The sequence below is a fragment of the Falco biarmicus genome, chromosome 1 (genome assembly GCF_023638135.1).
Source record: "Falco biarmicus isolate bFalBia1 chromosome 1, bFalBia1.pri, whole genome shotgun sequence".
NCBI classification, from domain to species: domain Eukaryota; kingdom Metazoa; phylum Chordata; class Aves; order Falconiformes; family Falconidae; genus Falco; species Falco biarmicus.
Window position 1 is genome coordinate 4,326,122 of NC_079288.1, and position 24,821 is coordinate 4,350,942.

Consider the following 24,821-nt stretch of genomic DNA (forward strand, 5'->3'; position numbering starts at 1 on the left):
GATTAGAAATAAGAGCTGCTTTTCTATTCTTGGTTTAGTTACTGGAAAGCTTGTGTTGACTTTGGTATAGGTGGACACAGATGTCTGAATTTCTATAAATTTTTAAATAAAATTTAGGAAATCCCAAACATTTGTAGATACACCTCTACAGCAGTTAACCATTTTTAAAGTGAGTGAATTTATACAAGAAATTATTTGGAGCCTCCATAATCAGGGACAAGAATCGATGACCCCAGAATGTTGTGTTAAGAGAAATGTTTTGTCAGTAAATCAGTGAGGTAGAACCTGAAGGCAACAGATGTAAAGACTTAATCTTTTTTGAAGAAAGCGAAACTCCTATCAGGAATGGGCATTTGAGACCAGGATACAAAGTTTAGGGCCCCAGAAGATTCGCTGGAATCAGCATGTGCTCTGTGATGAAGAAAGATGTTAGTCCTAAAGGTGGGCACTGTGGTGTGCTCTTTACTGTCATGCTAGCCAGCTGGAGAGCAAATGGAAACAAACAGCCGAAATGTGAACTCCTAGCTTCCTTTCCTGTCATAAGGGACTGGCTGAAAACATTGTATTTGTAGAGGCAAAAAAAAGCTTATTCATCATTTTGCCCTTAGTTAGGAAGACAGGCTTTGCCTCTGAATTAGGCAAAGCTCTGTTTGGGTGACAGAGCTGATGTTTTTTAGGAAATGTAAACAAGTAAAAGGGGATCCAGACAGTAGAAACAGGGATCATGAATTCCCAGATGAGTACAGCTTTAATGTTTAAGGGTTCGATTTGTTGGGCAGTAGATTAAATGTAATGATTCTCATAGGTTTCAAAGGGCATTGCATCAGATTATAAAGATTATTCTGTCTGCTTCAGGTGTGTTGCATTTTTTGAGGGCAATCCTATTTTTCCCACAAATATAACAGGGACACAATAGAGTTCTTTATATGATGTATATTAGAATAACTTTGATTTTACGTACTTCAGAAAAACGTATCTTGAGAGATTACAGTAATATGGCTGTTAGGAAAATATGCAGCTGTATTGCTGGCACAGGTACTTTTAAATTGTTTAAGTCAATCTGATTTCCAGTTTAACAATGGAAGATGGTCTCAAGCCATTCTTTTGCATTTGAAATGCTTTTCTTCCAAGTTTCATGACATTTTGGCTTAAATTCCTGCAGTTGAATTTACTTCTTGTGTTTTGGTCAATACCAGCCAGATTTTCTTCTCCAGGGCAACGTTGAGGGCTAATCAAGAATATGACACACTAATCAGCCTGTGAGATCTTACGGAACGTACTTCACTTGGGAGTGACATCTCACAACAGCCTCAGGTACCATTGGCACCATTAAACCTTACTCTTGACCTGGTTTGTCCTCAAAGGTGGCCTTTTCACCTCAGTCTGAAACTGGCCTGGTTCTGAACATTGGCTCACTTTGAAAGATACTGGCCCCCACTCGCTTTCCCCTTCCCTCACTATGACTAAGGAGAGCCTTTGTCCCCCGTGGAAAACACTGGTGTGGTTTTGCTGAGATTTGTATGTCCTGTTGAATTCTTTCATGGGGAAATGGGGAAGGGAGAAATCTCCTTCCTTCCTTTTTTTTGTTACCAATGGCAAAAGTTGATCTACCTTTGTTCTCCACCTGCCACGTCTCCTCCTCCTCTTTTCCTTTACCTGCTCTGGAGACCATTGTTGGCAACCAGCCAAACCATCAGGCTTTTGTTGTTGGTGTGTTTCAAACAGACTGGATTAAGGAGAACAAATGCTATTGCTAGTTAACCAGCTTACTTTTAGTCATTAATTGCTATGACTATTGTGTCATTCTCTACTGCCTCCCTGCAAAACAGCTAGATAGGTGCTTGTTGATATTGCTGATACATTGTTAAACAGATGAGCATTTCCCTCCTGTTTCCTTTTGTGAAATACCACGCTTCTGTGTGTAATGCAACCATTAAAGTACACTTACAGTTCTAAAGTATTGTTTTATTGGGGAAAAAACAGTTTTCATTGAACTCAGGAGAAAAAAAAGGGTTTTCCTACAAACAGGGAAGCTTATGAGAACTGTATGTCTCATTTATAGACTTCTGTGAATGTATTTAGTATTGTTTTAAGCAGTGTTTTAACAAGCCTGGAAAATGTCGGTGGAAGTGAAGGAAAGCATTGACCCTGTCTACAGAGAAAAGAAACTAAGGGATTAAGACTTGAGCGCTTGATTTTTGTGAATAACTAAATCACTGCTTAGGGAGTTCTGGGACACAGCTTGAAAAACACTTTTTGAAGGGCATGATTTCAACTCACTTTATCAAGCCTATAGTCTGAGTCAGTTTTAGACTTAAGTCATTCCACTTGAGCCCTGACTTAAAAGTATACTGACAAATGAGGAAAGGAGTATCCTGAACAACTGAAAGGTACTGACCATTGAATTCCCAAAAGTTACAGAGTAAATTTTTTCTGGAAAAATTGAATTCGTGCTTAAATCTGGTGCTTCTGCATTGTCAGATTATTTAAGATTACATGCATGTTTATACAACAATGATAGTACCAAAGTAAGTAAAGTAGAAGAGGAGAGAGAGGGATAAGGCAGCATCCCTGTAATCCTCTTGCTTTCCTTGTTCTCCCCTCCCCTCCCCATCTAAGTATCAAGAAACTGGTCATGGTAGTGAGGTTTTGGGTAATGATTACATTTGACTTTTCTTCACAACTAGTTTTCTTCAGAATAATTCCACCTAAATCAAAGCTGATGGCTCCTGATTTACTTGTGTTCAGGCTTTCTTTAGGCTTTTGTCCATAATCAGAAAAAACCTGTCTGTTTTGTTAAAGGAAGTTGAATAATTCAGATCAGTTCCTTACTGTATCTCAGACAGGCATTTACACCAGTGGAAATGAAGGGCAAAATGCTGAATTAGGATGTTTTAGAACATTTCCTCCTCCTCTGACTGCATTTGCTCCATTTCTACTTCCAGGATTTTGGATGTAGGATTAATCATCCCTGATTTCAGGTTGGTTGTCGTATGGTCAGACTACTTTTATCATTGCAAAAAATTAAACAACACAGAAAAGGTCAGATGATCTCTCAAGGATGCCTGAATTCAAAGACTGTCAAGCTACTAGTAGATTTAACTCCAGCTCCAGAGGAGTCTCTATTTCAGATTGTGCCAGTGCCGCTTCAGATTTCTGCTGAGATACGAAACTTCAACTGGTTCTTTTCTTGTGGGGTTTAAGTTTTATGATTTTGTATGTTTTGCCTTGTCTGAACTAAAAATAAAATCTTGTGCAGTTCTGTGTTTTTGATATATGATGGTAGTATGAGAAGCCTGCCTGTCAATATTCTCATCTAAGACAACAGTAGCTATGATTTCTGGGATGATTTGAATTCATTGTGCACCCTATAATAAAGCTGTTCTTTGTCACAGCAAGGATGAGACACCTAGAAATGAAGGTAAAGGGGAAAAATTAATGATTATGTAGATCTATTCTCTGGCAGAGTCCTCCATGTCAGGATGAAGGGAAATACTCAAGGATCTGCTGAGGTCAAATCGCAAAGGTAATTTGTGTTCGTAAATGGTTAATCATGACTTAAAAATACCCATATTGACAGGAACTGCAGGATAAATGTCATTGGAACTTCTTGTTTTTTTAATACACCTTAAGAAATTAAACAAAGCAAATGCATTTGGTGGCGCCCTCAGGAAAAGTCCAGTCACTTCCTGAACAGTAATCTGCCTGTGAGCAGCAGATAGATTGTCATTGTTTGCTGTTTCCAGTAATGGGAACGATTACTTGATCTAGCCAGTTTCTGTTGAAGACCTGGGAAAACTTATGCATTTTAATGGAAAAATTTTATCTGTTTCCATAAAACAACAGCAGAAAAAACCAAAACCTGGTTTTGGTACCTGGAGGCATCACCTCTGATGATGAATATTGTTTTATTTTGGAATTAAGTGTTTGTTCTTCAGGAACGAGATGTATCTTGCTCTTCTGGTGATTTTCTTGCAGTGTAAGTTTGGTAAATAAATATCTGGGTGGGTACATGTGTTTTGGGGTTGTTTGGCGCTATTTACTGTTTCCCGTTACTGTTTCTCAATCTGTAAGCTTTGAAAATCACATTTCTTTTCTATTTTTTCCAGGTTCAGAACTTTACAGTCAGAAGAGAGGTAGGTAATTAAGTTTTTTTTTCACACACAAATTTAAAATAAGTAATTTAACTAATCCATCAGTTGTTGGTGTGCATCCGTAACAGTTTGTCTGGTTTTGCTCAGTACAAAATCGGGCCATGTAAAAAAAAAAAAAAAAAAAATTATTCCTTGGTGGTGTTTCTTGGTATAGTGTTACAATGAGACATGTGCTGCTCGTACTTCAATAAATGTTTTAGTGAAATCTTTCCTAGAATAACTTTCTTTACTGAGGCACAGAAGAGAAGAGATGGGAAAGAAAATGTAATTACTAGTGTTTTGGTTTTGGTCTTTAAAAAGCCCTTTCATACCCACAAGCAAGGAGGATAAAATTATAGAAAATAAGTTAAGGGCACTCACTCTTGCTCTTTTTTTCTTGCAAACGAAAAGAACATGCCTGACCAGAGCAGAGAACTTGCGTTCTGAAAGGAATACGTTTACTTTTTACCGTATCATCTTGCTGACTTCCAGCACGTACACTCTGCAGACTTCCTTTCCTCAGTCTCTAGCGAGAAATGTTTGCTTCTAATAATGTGCTTTACTTACATGCAAAGAAATCTGCAATTTTTGCATTGGTTTTACACCCAAAACTCTCTCTAGCAAGGACAGTTTATAAATAGCTGGTACATGGCACGGGACTTATTTAGATACAGGAAAGTTTTCTTGTTCTAGTTGCAAATTTCTAATACATATCCTGGCCAAAATAGGCATACCCAAAAGCTGTCAGTTCTAAAGGAAGGGAAAGTGAACGAGGTCATAAATCTTTCTCTCTACTTGTTCATCTAGCTGTGTGAATAAAATATTAATTATACCAGGATTCTAATAATTATAAAATTTTAAGCTACAAATTATTTATCATTGCTGTGGTTACAAACACAGAAGCATTGTATATATATATATATTCATGCTATTATAAACTTTATTTCTTAAAGTGTTTATGAATTTTAATACTTTTTAGAATAGGAATATTGTAGTCAGTATATTTTTTCAGGGGCTAACATATCTAAATTAATTGAAAGCATTGCTTCTGCATATGATTCTTTATTTGAATCAGGGTATGATTGTTAAGGACTCTTGAGAGTGTGGTTGCTGGACTGCCAACAGCGTAAAGTTAAGCATGTACATGTGTGCTTGCAGAATTTGTACCCAAATATCTCCTGTTACACTCTAGTTATCATAAACTAGAGATTTAAGATTATCCCGACCTTGTCAATTACATGTTTCAAGTGGTACTTGCTGAGTGACATAACTCTAAGCTTACTTTCAGATAAAAAATACTGGTATAACTCCAGGGATTTCTGCTAATTGGGGGTGAATTGGCTTGGGGTTTAATACAACTCTGAGCAGGGTTTTGCTGTCATTTTTCAGCTTATTCAAACAAGTATAAATACAAAATTTTGTTCACCTCTCAGATCTCTTGCCAAATATAGTTGAAGACAGCAAACCATAAGAAATAAGCAAAACCAAGAAGTAGCTGCAAACCTATTCCCATGTCCTCTGTATCTTCTAGGGAGTATAGTAGATTTGGTCATGAGCATGGCCAGATCAATGATTCTTTCAGTTCCCCAAGGCAAAGACTGAGCAGATGGACAGTGTGTGCTGTGACAATCAGTAGTTGCCTCTAGTATATCTGTGCAGTGGAAAGTAAAGCTGCCAGCACTGTCAACATCTGTGAGATCTGACCACAAAGTTATAACATGGGCTGCTATGGTACAATGAATTAATTTTTGTGATTAAAATGTAACAGCTTAAGATAACAGAATTATGTTGGACTAATTGAAAATAAATATAACTCTCTTTTCTTTTTCCATCAAGTTTTTACTTTCAACACAGTTGACATTAAGGTTCAGCCATCTGTCAAAGTAAAGAATGGAGCTCCTCTGTCAATTACCTGCCATGCTGATATTAGCAAAAGCACCGATTTCCAACTGAAGCATAATTTTACATTTTTTAAAGATGGCAAACTTGTGTTCATGACTGTATCAGACAAAAGAGATGCACGCTATGAAATACCTGTGGCTAGATCTTCAGATACAGGAGACTATGAATGTACTGTGGAAGCAGGCGGAAAGACAAAATCTAGTAACTCCTTGCATGTTTGGGTAACAGGTGAGTATTGCTTCAAACACAGCAGTTTCTAAGATATAAAAAGAGAACAACCTTCCAGGGGAAGTAACAATACTCGGTACTAAATAGGATATCTTGCAAAGTGGTTTTTATCTGTAGATGTGACAGTACTTTACGAGAGTTTAGTACTAAATCCTCATGTTAATGCACAGAAATGAAATCATGGTCCCAAGGCTATATCAGGGATAGTCAGGAAGTCAATCTGTGCTTCCTGTGCCACCATCCCTCTGAGCTTCTGTTCCCTAGACTAGAGAAAGTATTACCTGTGAAAGCTTGTGCTTGTAGACCATGAACATGATGGGGGGCAGGTATATTACTGGAAAAGCTGGAAATAATGTAGAGAGATTCCAGCGTTGTGACAGCCATTGCCAAAGCTAGTATCAACTATGGACTACTTTTGTGGACAATGTTATATCAGTCTTGTTCTTTCATCTCCTAGGAGAACAGGGACCACCTTCATCTATACTCTTTCTAGCCATGTGTTGACTGCAAGTGACTTTTTTCCCCTTGGAAAGAATTTGTTCCGCATTAAATTACTACAGGGTTGTGCAGGGCCTGCCTGTACTTTTTCTTCAGAGGTGTGCATCTCTAGGTACAGAAGCTGGTATGGCATTTAGTTTCTTGGCTTGCTCATTTCTGAGTGGCAATAGGAAACACGGAGGAGAAAGCGGTCTTACCTTCAAAACACTTAAGTTTCATACTTCACACATGGCATCAAGATTGTATTACCCTCTTGAGGTATGACCATAGTCATCAGAAGTAGCGTTTATTTCAGGATTATGCAATGGTCTGTTTCTCTTCTTGTTTTCTGTTCTAAGGAATGACCAAGCCAATCCTGACTGCTGAGAAGAAAGAAGTTTTAGAGGGTGAAGTCGTGAAATTACGTTGTGAGCTGCCAGAAGAAGTTCCTCCTTTATATTTCTTTTTCCGGAAGATGAAGATGAATTCAACACCTAAAGAAAAATCTGTATTTGAATCACAGAGAAATTTTTCTGTAGTGGAATTTCCTGTTGAAGAAGGAGATAATATTTTACAATTTGATTGCTTTGCTAGGAGAAATGTAAAACTCGAATTTGAAAGCTCAGAACACAGCAAAAAAACACTTGTTACAGTCAGGGGTAAGTTTTTTTTTTAAAAGCTTTTCTTTTTACATTTCTTTGCTTGCTATAATTAAGAAGTTGGGTCATGCGTTTATATGTATTGTCTTGCAGAACCATTTATAAAGCCTACTCTGAATGTCAAGCCCTCAAGTAATATTACAGAAGGAGATAGAATACAGATTGAATGTTCAACTGTGGTAGCCCGGATGCGTGACATTGAAATCATACTCCAGAAAAACAAAACAATACTGAACAGTGTACGAGATGAGAAACTTCTGAAATACTCTGCAGTAGCTACTCTAGAGGACAGTGGTGAATACCAGTGTAAGGTGGAGCAAGGGAGAGCATCTAAAACCACCAAACTGAATATTGTTGTGTCAGGTAACACCTCTGTTCATCTTAGATTTTACTCAATGGATTAATATTTAAATTTAAATTCAGTAGAACTCAACATCCAAGTGTAACCTCCACGTCGAACTGTAAATTTTCCTGAAGTTAAAGCCTATTTAGATTTAGATTTTGGTTTCTGATTTTTGCCTGCCAATACTTTCAAACGGAAAGAATAGCTCCAAGTAATGACTATGAAAAGTGTTTTCAAGCGATCGCTAAGTTTCTGTTTCCTCTGAAAATATTATTATCTTAAAATAACATGATTGGGTTTTTTCCTTGATTCACTATGTCCTTTATTCTGTATGCTTTGAGATAGGTAGTCATATTCTTTTAGGCTCAATTTGAATGAATTAATTCTCTTTTTGTCTTGCAGAGTTATTCCCCAAGCCAATATTGGCTGCTTCTGTGATTAAGCTGGATGAAAATAAAGAATTAACTTTGAGTTGCAGCATTAATGGTTTTCAGAAAGCTAACTTCTCTATATTGCGGAAAAATTCAAATGCAGACATCTGGTTGAAAAATTCTAAGAACTTAACAATGAGAGTTAACGTGAATGATACTGGATCCTATATCTGTAAAGCTGAAGTAAAAGGAATAGTCAAAGAGAGCAAACCTGTAACGATAAATGTGTACGGTGAGTTGATACAGAGGCTTAGAACCCAATGGTGGTGGGAAAAAAATCAAACCTGTAAGCTTATGAATACGCACATCTGTTTACAAAATCAGACTCTAGTTAATGAACTAGCAAGGTGTCTATTAGTTCTCGCAATATCAGTTTCTGTGAGATGTGCCTGTCATCTTTAGCTGTAGAGGATTTGGCCTATTGTGATTCAATCAAGTCAGACTCTGCCAGGGCAGGCCCTAGGAGAAGGGAGTTAGTGTGTCTGCCTTCTGTTCCCTTGATTCTGCTGGGTGCCAGATAAACTCTCATTCATTACCATTTGCAGGAGCTGGGAATGTTCTGCAAACCTTTCACTCACCAGTTTGATCTGAAACTCTGTCAGTGTCTGCCTTGAATCCCTCCCCCTGACCCTGCAGGCAGAAAGCCATGAAAGCCAGAGGTCATCTGGATAGCTCTCCTCCAGAAAAGCCAAGTTTTTTGCTATCAGTACAACCCCCTCACCAGCACACTAATTACAATCACACTAGTTTCCGTTCGTCTCATGGAACAAGCACAGTTGGTTCTCAGGTCTGTAAAGGGGGATTAACTGGGTTGTGACTCACTATGCTGCAGAAACAGAGATCCCTGACTAGGTGCTGCAGGATCCATCTCAGGTAATACATGAAATGGTGCTTGCATATATTTTTGCTCTACAGACTTACTCCTTGGGTCAGAGCTAGTTCTGGAGTTTGGATGATCCACAGCTGTGTCACTGATCCTTTTTTTGTTTTCCTTTACATTGTTCTTGTATGTGATTTTATTCTAAGTCACATACGTTCTGTTATCTATGTTTTTATTTTGTTCAGGTCACCCCCTGCTTCCATTCTGTCAATGAGGAACAGCTTCCCAATGTAGGCTGTGTGCGTGCAAACTAGCTAAATATTGTGTATTTATATGTATTCTATAAAATAATATTGTATCTTTTGGCTTTATGCAGTGTATTTAGCAAAATTTTTTTCTTTTATTCCCCTATTAGCTCCAGTCTCCAAGCCAACTCTTTCTGTTGTCAGTGGTTTACCGGAGGTGGTGTTAGGGAAGTCTCTACTGTTAATCTGTCGTTCAGTGATGGGAACACCACCGATAACATTCACATTCTACAAAGGAAATAAAATTAAGGAAACAGTAGTTAATGACACATATGCTACATTCTTGGATGAAAATATTGGACAAAATGACAAAGGAGGTTACAGATGTGATGCTAAAAATAATCATTCCAGTGGTATGAAAACTAGCAATATTCTAAACATCACAGTAATAGGTAAGTTTGTTTAATTCTTCTTCTTGCTGAGTGTCATTTTTATTTTTGAAACTGTAGCAGCAAATGATGGGCTAAACAAAATGGATGTAAAATGTTTACAATTTTTTGCTCACTTGAATTAAAAATAGTTGGAGATCTGTATCACAGATTATTTGTCACTGAAGTGAAAATCTTGATCGTAATCTGAATCAAGTTAACTACAGTTGCGTTTATTTTAATGTTAAAAACAGATCTGATTTGAACTGATACAGAAGCAGTTTTAGTAAAAATAATGATTAAAAATTTCAGGATCAGATCCATTTTCTTCATGTTTGATTTTCATAGGACTGGATTAAACATGTACATAATGATATTGGAGTAGTCTGTGATTTTACTCACTAAAATAATTGAGCTAGCTAGATTACTGGTAAAAGACGTAAATTTGCACTTTTAATAATGTCTCCAAGCACTGAGCATATGTTCAATACCAGGAACTGCAGTTGCTAAGTAGCTCTGAAAGTCAGTCTGTGATTGTACTTTATTAACACCTAGGAGTTACTGTATATGAGCAAAGTCTCTGATCTCCAAATAGATGTGAAGCAGAAAGGGAAAATTCCTCTGTCCAAGAGGGAAACTGGTAGTTGAAGCTTTAAAAATAAGATTAATTTGAAATTCACGGAAGAAAGCATAATGTCTGATATATGCTGGGAATCTTAGCAGTACTCCAAGAATGGGAATGCAAGTGAAAAAGCTGTGATTTGTAAGTGTGTTGCAAAATTGGCAGATATGAAGAAAAACCAAAGCAAATAATAATACTGTAATAGGCCACATAAGACTGGTCTTAGGATTGATAACTCTTAAAACTTGTGCTTGTGTTTTTTCCTGTCATTACATGTGTAAAGCAGCGTCTTGTCTTGGTAGGAGTTTTCTTAACTAATGCACTGTTTCTGTAGGTTTGTTTGGTGCACCAGAGCAGATGGTAGTAAGGTTTCATGTGACAGTTCCTGGTTTAGATCCTAAAGGTTTAAAGGTGTGGCTCAAGAAAATTCTGTCACCAATTTAGACTACGTTCTGTCTGTGTCCAGAGAACTTACTTGTCAACAATAGGTTTTGCTTATGGGCCTTAAGGAAGTTTCTTGGATATTCTGTACCCAAGATAAGGATTGTACCTTGAATTTAATTTGAAAATCTAAGATAAATAATTCTGGGGAACAGAGTAGCTGTTTGAAGAGGTGTACGGAAGCCTTCTGAACTAGATGAAGGTCCCTTATAGTTGCAGGCTTCATGTTGACAGACACCATCTTGTTGGGGTTCATCTTTAGTAGCGAATGAGGTAAGCAGAAATAGTAGTTTCTTACCCAAGTAGAAATAAATCTTTGATTGTGGCTGCTTCTCCTGGAGGACCTGAGAATATTCTTAATCTACAGAAGGTACCAACTAATCGTAGGTAGTGACCTTTTATTAAAGGAACTAATAATTTGCCTGTAACATCTTCAAAATGTTTGTCTGCTCAGTAGTGTCAGCTCTACCTCGCTTGGTTCAGAGTTGGTCAGTTTTGTCAGTCTGCTGTCAATAAAATTGACTATTTTGGCAGTGGTTCAAGAATATGTGGTGAAGGACAAGTAGAGCTGTGTATCCTACGCATGTTGTTGGCACCTATGTCAATTGACCAGATAGTAACTGCATATACTGCTGGAAAAAAAATAAAGAGTTCTTTGGGCTGTAAGGGAATTAGTGATGGTGGATCCACTTGTAGAGCCGTTTTAACCCATATCTTTGGCTCCTTGCTACTTTTCTTGAATGTATCAGTAGTATTTTAGATTTACTTAACCTGATTACAACAAAGTAGTCCAGGACCAGAGCAGAAGTGTATTCTTGACCTATCGAAAAGAAGAAAGAATCTCTCTTTACCAAGGAGTTCTCAGTTTTGCATCCTGAGCTGAACCCTAATTGCATTGGTTTTAATAAGATAACAGGCCAGTTTCACTCTGAGTTTTGACACCGAGTTGTATGTGACTAGAACAGATATATCCAGAACTGTTGCATTTCTTCTGAATCAGTTGGATTATTGTAGAGTTGAAGGACATGCTCTCTGTTCTCTGAGCCCCCAACCAGGTTTCTTAATACAGAATTTGCATTTGCCTAGACTGTAGAAGTAGGACTGCACCTTGAGTTCATCAGTACCACCAGGATATGCTTTGCTAACTCTAGAGAACTGCTAAATGATAAAACTCTGAAGAGGTTTATCAAGTGAGATTTAAAGTCAAGGTAATTTGAAGTAACAAGTAACAAATCAACAAATACAAAGCATAATCTTAGTCCACAAATAAGTGGGTGTTTCTTTGGTGGAGCTAGTGTATCCCAGCTGTTAGAGGAGTGGTTCAGGGTATATTGTGACACTGCTGGGTAGTTCTCAACGTAAGGTCACGTTTTGGAGCCTGGTGAGCCAGTTTCTGCAGTCCACCACTCCTGAGGTGGTGGCTTCAGATTCTCTGTATTCTGTCCTTCCTGTCTGCACCAGATTTGAAAAAAGTCTTATGTTTTATAGAACAATCCTTTTCTATCATGGGATCAGTTGTAGTAACCCACGTCTTTTATCTAAACCTGTTCCCTGCTTCCTAATGTGAATACAGCTGTCATGGCCAGCCATCTTTTCGTATCAGATCTGGTTTCCTCCTTCTGCTTCTGTACCAGTGTTGCCTTAGTTTTTCATCTCCTTTTCATCTGCCTTGTGTGATCCTGCCCCAAACACATTTGTAATATTTCCAGATAAATTTTATTCAGTGATTTTTAGCAAAACAGATGCTTCCTATCACATTTTATGAAGCTACTAACATTGTACATGCCTTGAATCACAGAAGGTATGTACGTCTTTTCCCCATGTAAATATAAGTGCTGATGCTCATCTGCTCCTGTGCTGGATCTGGATATGTTAAAATACTTAATTTGTAAAACAGCAAACTTATAAGAACATGCATAGCCAAAATACAGTTTTTAACTTGTTCAAATGCAAACTAACTTCTTTTATTGTGTTTGCTATATTCTGTAACTTTTAGAATCTGGGACTTGCTTGCTTATGTCTTTGAAGAACTTGATCCATTATCTGCTCATATTCACTATTGTATACTAAATGTTACAAGAAAGATATAGTTAGCATAAAATAGCATAACTACATAACTGTGAAAGCATAGCTACATAAATTGAACTATCATTATTTATACTATCAAACTGCTGAGGGAATTATTTCTGAAAATTAAATAATTTGTAGGTTGGGACCTGAGGGGCATCCAAAGGAGTTTAAGAGAAGAAGCTGACTGACTTCTGTGGAATGGATATAGCTTCTTTCTGTGGCTGCTTTGTTTCTTTATAGTGTCCTCTCTATTTCTGGGTGTATAAAAATACTTACTAGAGGATGCTGTCAGGTACAGATTGTTCAGAAAGATTAATACTGTGCATTCAGTCTCTGCTTAAGCATTAAAGCAAGCATTTCTACAATACAATGTTTTATCATTAAAGTTATTTCAAATAATGCTAATATTTGTTTTCTTTGTGCCTTCCTCTGTAGTACCAATCAAGAATGCCAGCTTGGGCAGTGTTCCATATGGAGAAGTAGAAGATGGCAGTGAGACTGTTTTTCTCTGCTCTGTAAAAGAAGGATCTTGGCCAATCCGCTTCAGGATTTTTAGAAAAACTGATCGTGAAGTTCTTCTATTTGAAAAAAATGAAAATGCACACAGAGTCGTGTGGCGCAGGGAAGCAATGAACAGGCAGGACACAGGGACATATTACTGCATGGCTTCTAATCGAGCTAATGTGGATGTGAAAAGCCATCCAATAACCATCAGTGGTAAGCTAACTTTAATGATAAACTGCATGTTATGTCATCATGACAGGTGAAGTCATGTTATCTGGGATATTGCCAACTATAATTTCTTTACTTGTTTTTGTTCTGCCATTGTCAGAAGTTAAACAGAGAGATCCATTTATAAATGGAGATTGTCTAACTCGCGTAGAAAAGTTTGTGTGACGCCCAAAAACCAAAGGAGCCAGATGCAAGCTAAAAGTAACCCATTGTTATACTGAATTTTTGGTCACAAAGGAGAGGCTCACTAGTGAACTTTGCATGCAAGTCTCCTTAAAAGTTCTTCCTCAGTGTGTAAGAAGTCCAGTTTGTAGTAAAATGAAAGGTCAGGAACTGCGGAAGTTGGTAATGACGACCTGTGACTGTCATACTCTCTTAAACGTATCTTTCTTATTTCCAGTTATCTTAGCGGCTTGGCAGAAAGGAGTCATTGCTGCATTTGTCCTAATACTTATCGCAGGAGCAGTAACTCTCACTTTATGGTGGCTTTTGTGTAAGAAGAAAAAGGGTAATGAATGGTTCTCTTCTATTTGATTGGTGACAAATGTATTACAGTTAAACTTGCATGTGTTTCAGGAGCAAAGGCTTGTGGGGGTAAGGTTTCAGGAAATGATTAAACACCATTTAAAAAACCTAAAATGCCAGGTGGTCCAAATTAAGCTTAAGCTTTCCAAGTATAGTGGGAAGAATGGAAGCATCTAAGTAACGTTACCGGGAAGGCACTAGTGAAGCAATCACAGGCCAGAATCACGCTGTTCTGTTGCAGTCCTAGGTTTGGAATTCAGTCTCATGCAACATAGAGGCAGACAGGGCCTGAGGAGTTTTTAGATCCCTTATAAAGCTATGACAATTTGATCTGGGATCCCAGCTTGGGTGTAATTGAGGTACTTCTCTGGGCCTCATGAAACAAATTTAAGATTATTAGGTTGTGGGGTAGTTGGTTTTTTTTTCTCCCCACACAGTAATACAATTTCACTTAGGGATTTGTCTTTTATCATTAAGGTATTCTTTCAGATCTTTCAGAAAATAAGCAAATCTGGTTTGTCCTGTGATATGCAGTACATTGCAAAATATTTGGGAAAATTTGGAGTCCAGGGTTTGGAATCTTAGGTTCTCTGTGAAAAAGGCATTTAAGGGACCTGGATGTTAAAGAGGATGTAAGACACTGGGTAATTAATTTTGTGAAAGCCAGGATAAATTATTCTGACTTGGGTAGAAAATCACTGTATTTTTATTTGATTTTTGTTTTTAAATTATTTTACTTGTGCACTCTACTAATAGATGCTTTTATTTTTCTCTGTCAAGCTAAAGGACCATCCATGGAGATGTCTGGGTAAGATGGCTTGCTTTATGGTAATGGTGAAGTATTTATTTTAAAGGGCTGGAGACCTTCCACTGTATGAATATAGTTTATTATGGCACACACCTGCAGACAATAGATGGTTGTGCTTCATGTACCACCTGCTAACACCACAACAGGATGAGGAAATACTCTAAAAATAGGAAAGAAAAAAAAGCCAGCTAAGAGAAATAGAAGGATGTCAGGCCTGCATTTGAATGCATTTAGATATGGAACTAAAAATACAGAGGTCTTATAGAAGAGTAATGCAAGAGGGAATGTTTTTGACCTTAAAATTTGTTTGTGCTTCTCTTAAAGACAAAGGCAAAATTTTCATTAGCTTGAATATTTAAGAATTTGTGGTAGTCAGTCATAGACAATGACTGATCTTTGCATATCATCATGTTGTTATTTCTATTGACTAATTTTGGATAATTAAATCAACTTTTATTGGTTTGCTTTTCAGTTCTGCATTGGCTACAAACTTGCCAAATGAAAAACTGACAAGACAGCACAATGATGGAGACTACTATTCAGGTAAGAGTTATTTCTGTAAGACTGTGAGTGAGTTGGCTTAATTAAACGTTTATTTAAAGTTTTGGACTTACATGGTTGTTGTTTGGATAGGGGCCAGTGTTTTGGGAATACAGAGGAATACCAATAACATTCTCCCAAGTATCTTTTATCATTTTGTCTTTGTAAAGTTTTTTATGAATGTCTTATGCAAAGATTGATTTATAAGTCTGCTCATCACTTCTACCAGGCAACCTGCTAACTATATTACAGATGGAGAAATCATGATAAAAAAAAGTACTTTCTGGTTTTGACACAGCTGTAAGAGTATTTTGGAGAGGAGATTTGAGTTGTGGCATATGGTCCTGTGATGTGGCCACAGTGTAGCAATGTTAACTTGCCATGACTGGCACCTTTCATTCCAGGATCTCAATGAACTTTACAAAGACAGGTGGACATGTTGTTTAGAGCACCTGATATAAACCAAGTTACTGTTTGGGTGGGTTTTAGCTGGTCATTTAAAAAGCCACATTCTTCCCACCTGTGTTATATAAATGTCTTGGGTGTGAAACTAAAAGTAGAATTTCTCATATACAAATAAACATAATGACAATAGGAATTGCAGCTGTGTAACTCATTTGATTGACTGTAACAAATATTTTGTCAGCTCAACTTTTTCTTTAATATTTTAGGATCAGGTTACATTGAAGATAGTGAAAATCACATGAAATCACCAGATGAAAGTAAAGGTAATTTCATACTTAAACAATAGTTTTTTGAATTATTTTATGGTTGAAAGTTGTGACATTTTCTAATGGCAGCAGTCTAGATTTGATAGGTGCAGTCCTTTCCTTTTTGTCTTTGATAGTGGGGAAGACTCCTTCCTTTGCTGAGCTGCTTAGTTCTTTTTCCTTGGATGCAAAATGGCAATGACAGGACCAATTTACCAACTGCATTATGAAGTGTTATTAGTTGTGCTGGATTCCACACCATCTAATGAAGGATGGTATAAAAATACAACTTAGGCTTAAAATTGTAAGTTCTATAAAACAAATATTCAGAAATTTAAAAAAAAACCCTTTTCTACAGATTTCTGCTTCTTTTACTTCTCTGTCCTTTCTTCATTTCTACAGATCTTGATGTATTTATATATATTATATATATATATAAACCCTGCCAAATACTTTGAGACACCGTATGGGAAATATATATTAATTAAAACATGTCATCAAGTTACTGCATCATTATAGCACATTGTCTTCTTCAAGACTGATGTTTTTAAGGTATTTAGTGAAAGAATAGCACTTAAATATGTGGGTATTGCCATCTGAAAGTATACTTTGTCCCATATATTTTTGTTTTATGTTGATGTGAAAGTATTCTCATGGTTTAGATGCAATTTCTGATGGCTTATTTTGACTTGATTGTCTATTGGACCATGAGCTGAACGGTAGTTGGAAAGGCATCTTAGTGTAACTAAATGTCAAAGTTTAACTGAACTTAGTTCAGAACATGGAACTAGACTCCTGCATAAGCCTGCATGTAACATAGGTGGCAGAAATTTCTGGCTGATAATTCTTCGATGCAATTCTGCGTGTGCAGGTCTGCATTGTACCACAAAACTAAGAGATAGGTGCTGCACTAAGTTAATTTTGCAGGAAAACCTGGAAATAACCTTTGGAAACTCTAGCTTAGTGACTTGTTTTTGCTATTGTATCCTACCTGTTTCAGGTTAAACGGGCTCTGGTCTAATGATCTGCATATGTGCCAGAAATAAATGGGTTCAATCCTTACCTACTGTGGACTGGGCAGCTTCATTAAAACCAACTAGGCTATTACAAATCTTTCTACCAGTGGTGAAAACCAAGTCTATGATTCATACACCTCTAAAAATAACAGCATCTCATCTACATTTGTGTGGCAATAGCTTTTACTTCAGCAAGCAAAAGGAAGGAGCTTATAGTCATTGCATGGAAGTTAATCCATTGTGGCCTGAATAAGTCAAATTAGAACTAGAGAGACATACTCATGCAAAACAAACATACAGACAGCAGAAACATAGGAACATAAGGCTGTACTGATCATTCAGAATCACTGTTCTTGTAGGAAGCATGTAATTTAAACTTTGTAATTAACTAGTATGTCACCCTAAACACTGTTCTTGTTTTATTTCAGCATTTTTTCCTCTCCTTTCTCTCGCCAATGCTTCAAAACTTTGCTGTTCTAATCATTAGATCTTTCTATAATTTCTGTTTTAAAAGATCTGTAAGCAGTTTTGCAGGATTCCAGTCTGGATGACTGTTGTGGTTCCTTCCAACTTTTACAGAAATCTAGTAGAAAACCATCTCCACCCTAAGGAAAAGAGTAGAAAGCAACAGCTGTTCCCTGTGTCTGTTGTATCCAGGTAGCCAGTACCTGTCACTTAGTAAATCAGGCGTCTAATTGTGAGGCTTTCTGTGGGCACTGTGACAGAGAAGCATTTTGAGGAGGAAGATGAGTTGCCATCAGATAGGTGTTCTATGGAGGGCTTGAAGGGCAACATAAGGGAAAAGTGCTGAAATTGCTTATTGGCACAGCAGAAATTGGGAGTATGAGAGGTGATGAGGAAGGCAGTGAAAAACTTAGAGAAGGCTTTAAATGTGAGGGAAGTGGAGAATGGGAAATGTCCTGCCACAGCAGCCGTAGAAAAGGAGGAAAAAAATAATGGCAGGGAGAGAAAAAGAAGAGAAAGGAACTGGAGCAGGAATATGGGAGAATCTCATAGTTCTGTGCTCCATTTGCACTGTGCTGCTTTTGAAGGTGACAAATTAAGAGTTTTAGGCACAATTTGCATGTCCCACAGTTTCAGAAATCTGGCTTGAGTTGGTCTACTGCCTTTCAGATGACCCTTAGGAATGGTTTGACATTACAATTCTTAGCAGAGTAACTTCCATCTGCCATAAGTAGGGCCTGATCCCGCACCTATCAAAGACAATGAGGACTTGTCCATTAATTTCAGTGGCAGCAGGATCAGGCCCACAGCTCAAATGAAGCATGCACTCCTACAAAGAAACATCTTCTTGATATTTTTGGGGCAGGACCTGACCTTGAGAGTGCTGAGGTGGAGTACACTGAAGTTGAAGTATCAACGCTTGATCCTCACAGAGGTAATAAACTGTCTGGCCTCTATAGTTATGTTTTGGGAGCAACTCTGGTATTCCTGACACTGGTCTGATATTGGCATCCATCAGTGTAAAAGTAGGTTGTGGGTTTTTTGCGTGACAGTTTCAGGCCAGTAGTGCTCTTTAATGTAGATGATGCTGTGGCAACCACGCCGCTGTTCATCACAGCCCTTCTTCCCCTGGGATACTCTTATGTGTTTGCCCTTCCCATCCACATGAGGTCTGTGCAGAGCAGGGGCTCCCAGATGGAGCTGTGGCTCTGAGCAGAGGGCAGCCTGCTGTGAATCTTCATGCTACAGAGTCCAAATTCACTGATAGCCATTTGAGGTTAGCCACAGAGTAGGATAATGGAGAGAACAGAAAGCAGTGGAATTTCCTCCTTCATAAAGGAACTGGTTGAAGGGTCAAAGCTGTGTAATTCATTTGTGATAGAGAAGAAAGAGAGGCCAGCATAGATTTAGTCCCTCGGTCTGGAGAGGCCTGGAGACCATCCTGGATTTTGTGGCACATTAAACAGAGAAATGAGAATATCGATGCCCAGATAACTTTGGCCTCCTACCTCTAGTTCTGTGGTAACAGTAACCAGACCTCGTAGCATAATGCTGAGGTACATGTCTCTGGGACCTTGACAGAGAAATATCCACTGAAATTTATTTTCAATACCAGATGCACATTTCAGTCGTTCTGTGTCCTCTGGAGAACTGTGACACCATTATGCCCTTGTGTTGAAAGCTGTTAAATCTTTCAGAAATTTACAAAAAGTTTCAAGTAGCTAAGAGTGAATAAAATCTATGAGAGATGTTTATGGTATGTTCTAGCTTCTTTGCTTTAGCTGAATGAGAAGCAGACTGATATGGATACAAAGAAATGAATACATATGCTTTTTCCTGGTAGGAAGGACTGCTCACTTATTTCAGAGACCAAAGACATGATTGTTTAGTTAGAAATACAGACGTTTGGGCAAAAGTGCTTACTTTTTAAGCTTGGCAGCAACACTCTCCCAAAAGAGCCTGTCTTCCTATTCTTTCTCTGTTTCCCCTTGTGGTATCATTCATCACAAGAGTTTTCCCTGTGTTCTAAGCATGCTGTTTATCCACCTCTGCTAAATTCTGTGCTGAGATACCATAGTTGTACTCTTTTTTCAGAATAGGGCTAACACTTCATTGTTCCAGCTGTTTCTGAGTGTGCACTACACAATGCAATGGTGTAGAATGATAAAGATATGCTAGTGCATGATTATTTAAATTAAAAGCCCTATTAAATGCAAGATCAGCATCTCTAAAAATAGCCTTTTCATCCCTTTCCTGGCTGAGTAATAAGATGGTATCCATGCTATGTAGACTGAACCCCCCATTAAACTGCAAAATAATGTTTAATGTAGTGTGTAAATGAGATCAGATTATTTTAACAGAATGCTGTCCCATGTTACAGACCTATTTATGTACATCAATTGATTCTATAAGACTGAACTGTGCTTCAAGTATATTGAGATATGATAGCTCCCTAATCTATTTCTTTTGTTGCACCCAGGACATAAGTGAGTTCTTAGTAAATGCATGATTTGGTTATGTAAATGGCAACCGCACTGCAAGTATTTCACATTAATCTCTTAGAGCATCTTAATGTGTTAATCTCTTAGAGCATCTTAAAAGTTCTGCTTAAATGCAAAGAGTTGCATGAAACCAAGTTGCAGTTTGGTTCCTTCTCAGGGAACAGACTTTTTGGGTTGTCACCTAGCTCCAAATCCCTATTGCACCTCTTTTGATTCCACTTATTTTCTGAATGAAGGCAAAGTATATCATGCTTACCTTTTCTCTGGGTGCGCATCTCTCATCCAGCAGGCTGCACGTACAGTCTGATTCCTTCTGCCTTTTGAGGAACTCGTTTCTTTGATTTCTCAGGACTAACTTCAGATTAATTTATCTTCCCAATCATTTGTTCCTCCCGCCACTGTTGTCAATGTCAATACTAATGTTCATCTCAGGAGCAGGAGAATCTTATTTTCTGTATTGTGAAAGATTACTGCAATAAATGCTGCGGTATCTAAGCTATAACAGTAGCCTTTTATGCCACTTTTGGGAATCGGGAATAATCAAATGCCACCTCAAACCAGGTTTACATAATTGCAGAAGGATGTACATCTTGTATTTGACAGCAAAGGGCTACTTACATTTGAAAACAGTGTTTTCACCCTTTTTTTTTCCAGGGTGTCTGTACTAGCTGGTCATTTCTGAAATAGTTTTTGACACAGTATAATGGTGAACAGGCTAGTGTATCAAGAACTTTATTTGTACTGTGCTTCTGTATGAGGAGCAAAACCCGGTTCATTACAGTGTTACTGACAGTGAATGATAAGCTTGCTAGACACAAAGTTTCACTGCTTTACTTTAAAACTTCCATGTGGGAATAACTTGATACCTACTTTTTGAAGTAGGGGTGGGGAGGCTAGACAAGTACAAGATGGAGCTGGGGCTACACATTCCAGAAGTCATAGTGGAATGTTAATTTAATATTTAAAGAGGTGGTAATTCTAGAGAATTATTAAATTGAATATTTACAGAGATTATATACTTGACAAAAAACCATAGTGCTTAACTTTTCTAAAGCTTGGTTGTGTAAAAAGATGGCAAAGTGGTTTAGATGTTTTATTGTTAATCTGATCGAAATCAAAGGCCAGTGCTAAAGTATGATCAGGAAATAACTCTAACGTGAGAAGGGAGAAACCACTAATCGTGGCTGAGTAAGAACATGCTCCTTCTTTTACTTTTATAGCTGGTTATTTATTATAAAGTTAGTGGGAAGAAAATGTCATATCATCCAAGTAATTTCTCCTAGCACATTTTTTCAGTGCTGAGGTGACTTTTGGAGCATTAATGAAGAAAATAACATCGGCAGTGGGATTATACCACAATTTAATGAAATGGGTCCAGGGAAAAAAAGAACAAGCTAAGGAAATACCTCTCACCAAGTCTTTCACAGAGTCAACACGAGTAGATTTTAGGACTGTAATCTGCTTTAAAAAAAAAAAAAAAGCATTCCAAATGAAATTAGCTACCTCATTAAAATTCTTTAAAATTCTGAGAAGATTACTTCTTTCTTCACTGGAAATTGAATTGATCATTTAAGCAGTAGTCCATGAGCATATGAAATGTGCTTCAAGATCTTCAGACTATTTTGCAGAAAGAAAGTTCATGCCAAAACTGCAAGTTTGAAGGCTGTGGTTAGGGACTCGGTGAAGTGTAACTCCTACTGTTGTTGAAATTAATGGCAGTTTTGCAACTCAATTCTGATATGTTAGCTCCCAACATTTAAAGGATGCTTAACAGAATTTAAAAAAAAATGAAATTAGCTTTGGGAAATTAGAATGCAGTGCCAGAGACACTTAGATTTCTTCAGAGCAATGCAGAACAGTAACAGTCCTGATCCTGAGTCTGGCTGCAGATCAGTATGTCTGAATTCTTTAAACTTTTTTTAATAGCTGAAGTACAGGACTCTGTATCCAGAAATGTGAATTTTCTTTCCAGTTTCTTGCAGAGAGGGAACAGCAATTTTTTTTTTTCAACTTCAGCTCAAAAAATCTAACCTTGGTTCATTGAAGATCCACAGAAATTAGAGGTGATATCGATATGATTCTGAGGTTTTCTAAGAGACTCAGTTTAACTGAAATGAGTGAATGTTTCTAAAATGCTTTGAGATGCTTGAACAGCAAGCTCCTAGACCCTGCATGCATAAGCCTTTATACCAAATGAAGGAAGTGGTTTTAAATGCACAGAATTCTGGAGCACTTTGCTTTACTATGGTTGCCCAGGGATTCTTAATCTACAACCATGCAAGAATTCAAGGAAATTGTCCTAATTTCCTACTAGCCAGAGCTGTGTTTACACTGGCCATAGAGAACCTGAGTTCTTGCTATTTTCAAGCCTTTAGACAAGGCTTTGCCCCTTCCCTAGTGGGGTAAGTGCCTGTAGTTTGGTATCAAATCTCTATGGGTAAACTTTCACAGATGTCATATAGGAAGCAAAAAGCTCTTCCTCTTTTGCTATCTCATAGAAGAGCAGAGGTTTAAAGGAGCTTATTTGTAAAACTAAGGGTCTCAAAAGTACGTGTCTAAGACAAACGTGGTATCCCAGCTGTGACCTTGGAGGCACAAATCTTCTGTCTGCTTTTTCTCCTCACTTTCTATCTTTCCACAAGCCACCTTAGCCTTCGCTCCTGCTATGTCTGCCTGATCTCAGTGCACTAATGAAAGTTTCCACCACGCTGAGGAACCGAGAGGAGTCCTTTCCCAGAGAGCACCAAAATAGAAGTGTGAAATCTGCAGATATTCTTCTGACACATTTCACAAAGAACACTACATTAGATCAGTTTTGTGCCCGTAAGATTTAATCAGGCTAGTTGCCAAAATGGGGTGTAGTTAGTCTTCCGAAGGATAGATCTCCTCAGGTCTAGGATCCCTAAATCCTTAGAATAAATCGAAGAAGCTTTTTAGAGTGATCCAGAGAAACTCTTCTCCAGTGGTAGATATCTCTGTAAAATTAAAGTAGTATCAATTTAAGTTGAGAAGTTTATTAGAATGTTAAAGTCAAATTGAGAAAGGGAAGCCTGTTTCATCATCTTTTTTTATACAGAGGGAGATGTCCCTCTCAGAACCTTACAGTCTGGGTTTGGGGGCGGGGGTGTAGTTGCTTTTTATACAGACTCCATAGGCTCATTGCTGCTTATGTTAACTACTTCCTCTGAAAGTAAAACAGTGTGTTCTGCTTGTTTAAGGAGCTTTTCATAAGGCAAACAACAAAAAAAAAAAAGAAAAGAAATTGATTCTGTGCCAATACATTTTCCAGCTCCTGTACAGAAGGGGACTGAAACAGTTTATAGTGAAATCAGAAAAGCTAATAATGGTAAGTAAAGCTAGTGAAAAATTAAACACATAAAGGAAGCATTTGTATAGAGATTAGGGATAAATTTGTGACTGAATACTTTTGGAGATAAATACCATTAAAAAGAGATCCAAGTCATACAGGAAAATACTGAGTGCAGCTACAAAATCACAGGTGTTGATGAATTGTATAGCACCTTCATGGTTTCTCATAAACGACAGATATTTGATGCAGTGAGATTCATATTTGTAACATCTGCCTCATCAGCCCATTTGTAATCTACTAAGTAGTTGGGCCATACATCTGGATCCAAATCTGGAGCTGAACATGCCCTGTTAGGTATTAGGATGGTGTGTTGTGTTATCTCAAACTGCTTATGAGCAACACTTTTCCTCTTAGTTGAGCCTGTTTGCCATGTGTTATAAAGTATTACACTGGTTTTGCATATAACCCCAGAAAATATCTATAGAACCTCTAATAACAAACTCTCAAAACCTTTAAAGCAATGTGATCACTTCGGTAGGGTGGGTTATTTATTTTGAGCACCATCAAAAATTGTCTCAGATTGTATATGCCAGCCGCTCTACCTTTCTACCTCCTGTAACACAGAGGTTTGTATGCAGACATTAGCAACTTACTGGCAATTACTGTCTATGAATGTTCTGGCAGTAATGAGTTCAGAGACAGTAGGTTAAAAGCATTTCTTCATAGTTTGTCGAAGACTAAATCAGAAAGGATTTCCTTTCTTCTCTTTGTGTTAGGAAGTCTAGATTTGTAAATATTAGGGCTGTAAACTGTTCAGGTTTTGTCCCCATCCGCGTTATTAAGTGGCTTTGTTGTGTGCCATTTTTGATTGTTGTGTTTTAATTTGCTATTTTTTCTATTTTATAAGGGATTTCCTACCCACTCTGACACAGTATTCTGTTTCTATGGAGTCTTTCATGTAAGGGTCTTCAAGTACTTTAGAAAACATAACTCGATTTTCCTTTGTGAAGACTTACAAGGCAATTTTTAAATCTCCATTTTACAGCTGAATAAACAGAGAGATTAGGTCATTTGTTTAAAGCAGTATGTTTAGATAGTGACAACATTGGGAACAGAATTTCAGTCTTTGCTTAGTTCTGAGCCTGTGTGTTGTAGCCATTTTTAACAGCCTTGCACTGAAAAGCAGAATATCCTTTACACTAAAGAACAGTGCTAGGCAGCATCATAAGAAAAAACAGGTTCATTTTAGGGCTGAACCCAAAGGCCACTAATGTTCTAAAATGTTTTCCAGCCAGCGTGAGTTGGACCTGTAACAAGCTGCAGAAGCTGACTGTATAATCCCTTGCTCACTTTCTGCCAAGGTGTGAAGCTGATTATTAGACCTTTCACCATTCCTATTTTTGACACAATGGAAA

At 37.7% G+C, this 24,821-nt stretch overlaps 1 protein-coding gene across 15 annotated transcripts in view; it reads left to right on the forward strand.

Annotated features, from left to right (window-relative positions):
- The first annotated feature begins 1,029 nt into the window (after positions 1 to 1,029).
- Positions 1,030 to 24,821, forward strand: part of PECAM1 (platelet and endothelial cell adhesion molecule 1) — a 36,179-nt gene continuing 12,387 nt past the window's right edge. For 2 of the 15 annotated variants that reach the window (XM_056343200.1, XM_056343208.1), the window contains exons 1-14: positions 3,701 to 3,979; positions 4,110 to 4,136; positions 5,970 to 6,263; positions 7,100 to 7,399; positions 7,493 to 7,762; positions 8,145 to 8,405; positions 9,409 to 9,690; positions 13,235 to 13,516; positions 13,932 to 14,039; positions 14,837 to 14,864; positions 15,337 to 15,407; positions 16,076 to 16,132; positions 18,461 to 18,529; positions 23,315 to 23,442. In XM_056343200.1, the coding sequence (XP_056199175.1) occupies positions 3,946 to 3,979; positions 4,110 to 4,136; positions 5,970 to 6,263; positions 7,100 to 7,399; positions 7,493 to 7,762; positions 8,145 to 8,405; positions 9,409 to 9,690; positions 13,235 to 13,516; positions 13,932 to 14,039; positions 14,837 to 14,864; positions 15,337 to 15,407; positions 16,076 to 16,132; positions 18,461 to 18,529; positions 23,315 to 23,442 (2,211 nt within the window). In that variant the 5' untranslated portion in view covers positions 3,701 to 3,945. Of the gene's footprint in view, positions 1,315 to 3,395; positions 3,527 to 3,700; positions 3,980 to 4,109; positions 4,137 to 5,969; positions 6,264 to 7,099; positions 7,400 to 7,492; positions 7,763 to 8,144; positions 8,406 to 9,408; positions 9,691 to 13,234; positions 13,517 to 13,931; positions 14,040 to 14,836; positions 14,865 to 15,336; positions 15,408 to 16,075; positions 16,133 to 18,381; positions 18,429 to 18,460; positions 18,530 to 23,314; positions 23,443 to 24,821 lie in introns of those variants that run through there. The other 13 variants (XM_056343239.1, XM_056343233.1, XM_056343249.1 and 10 more) reach the window with 10 other exon arrangements.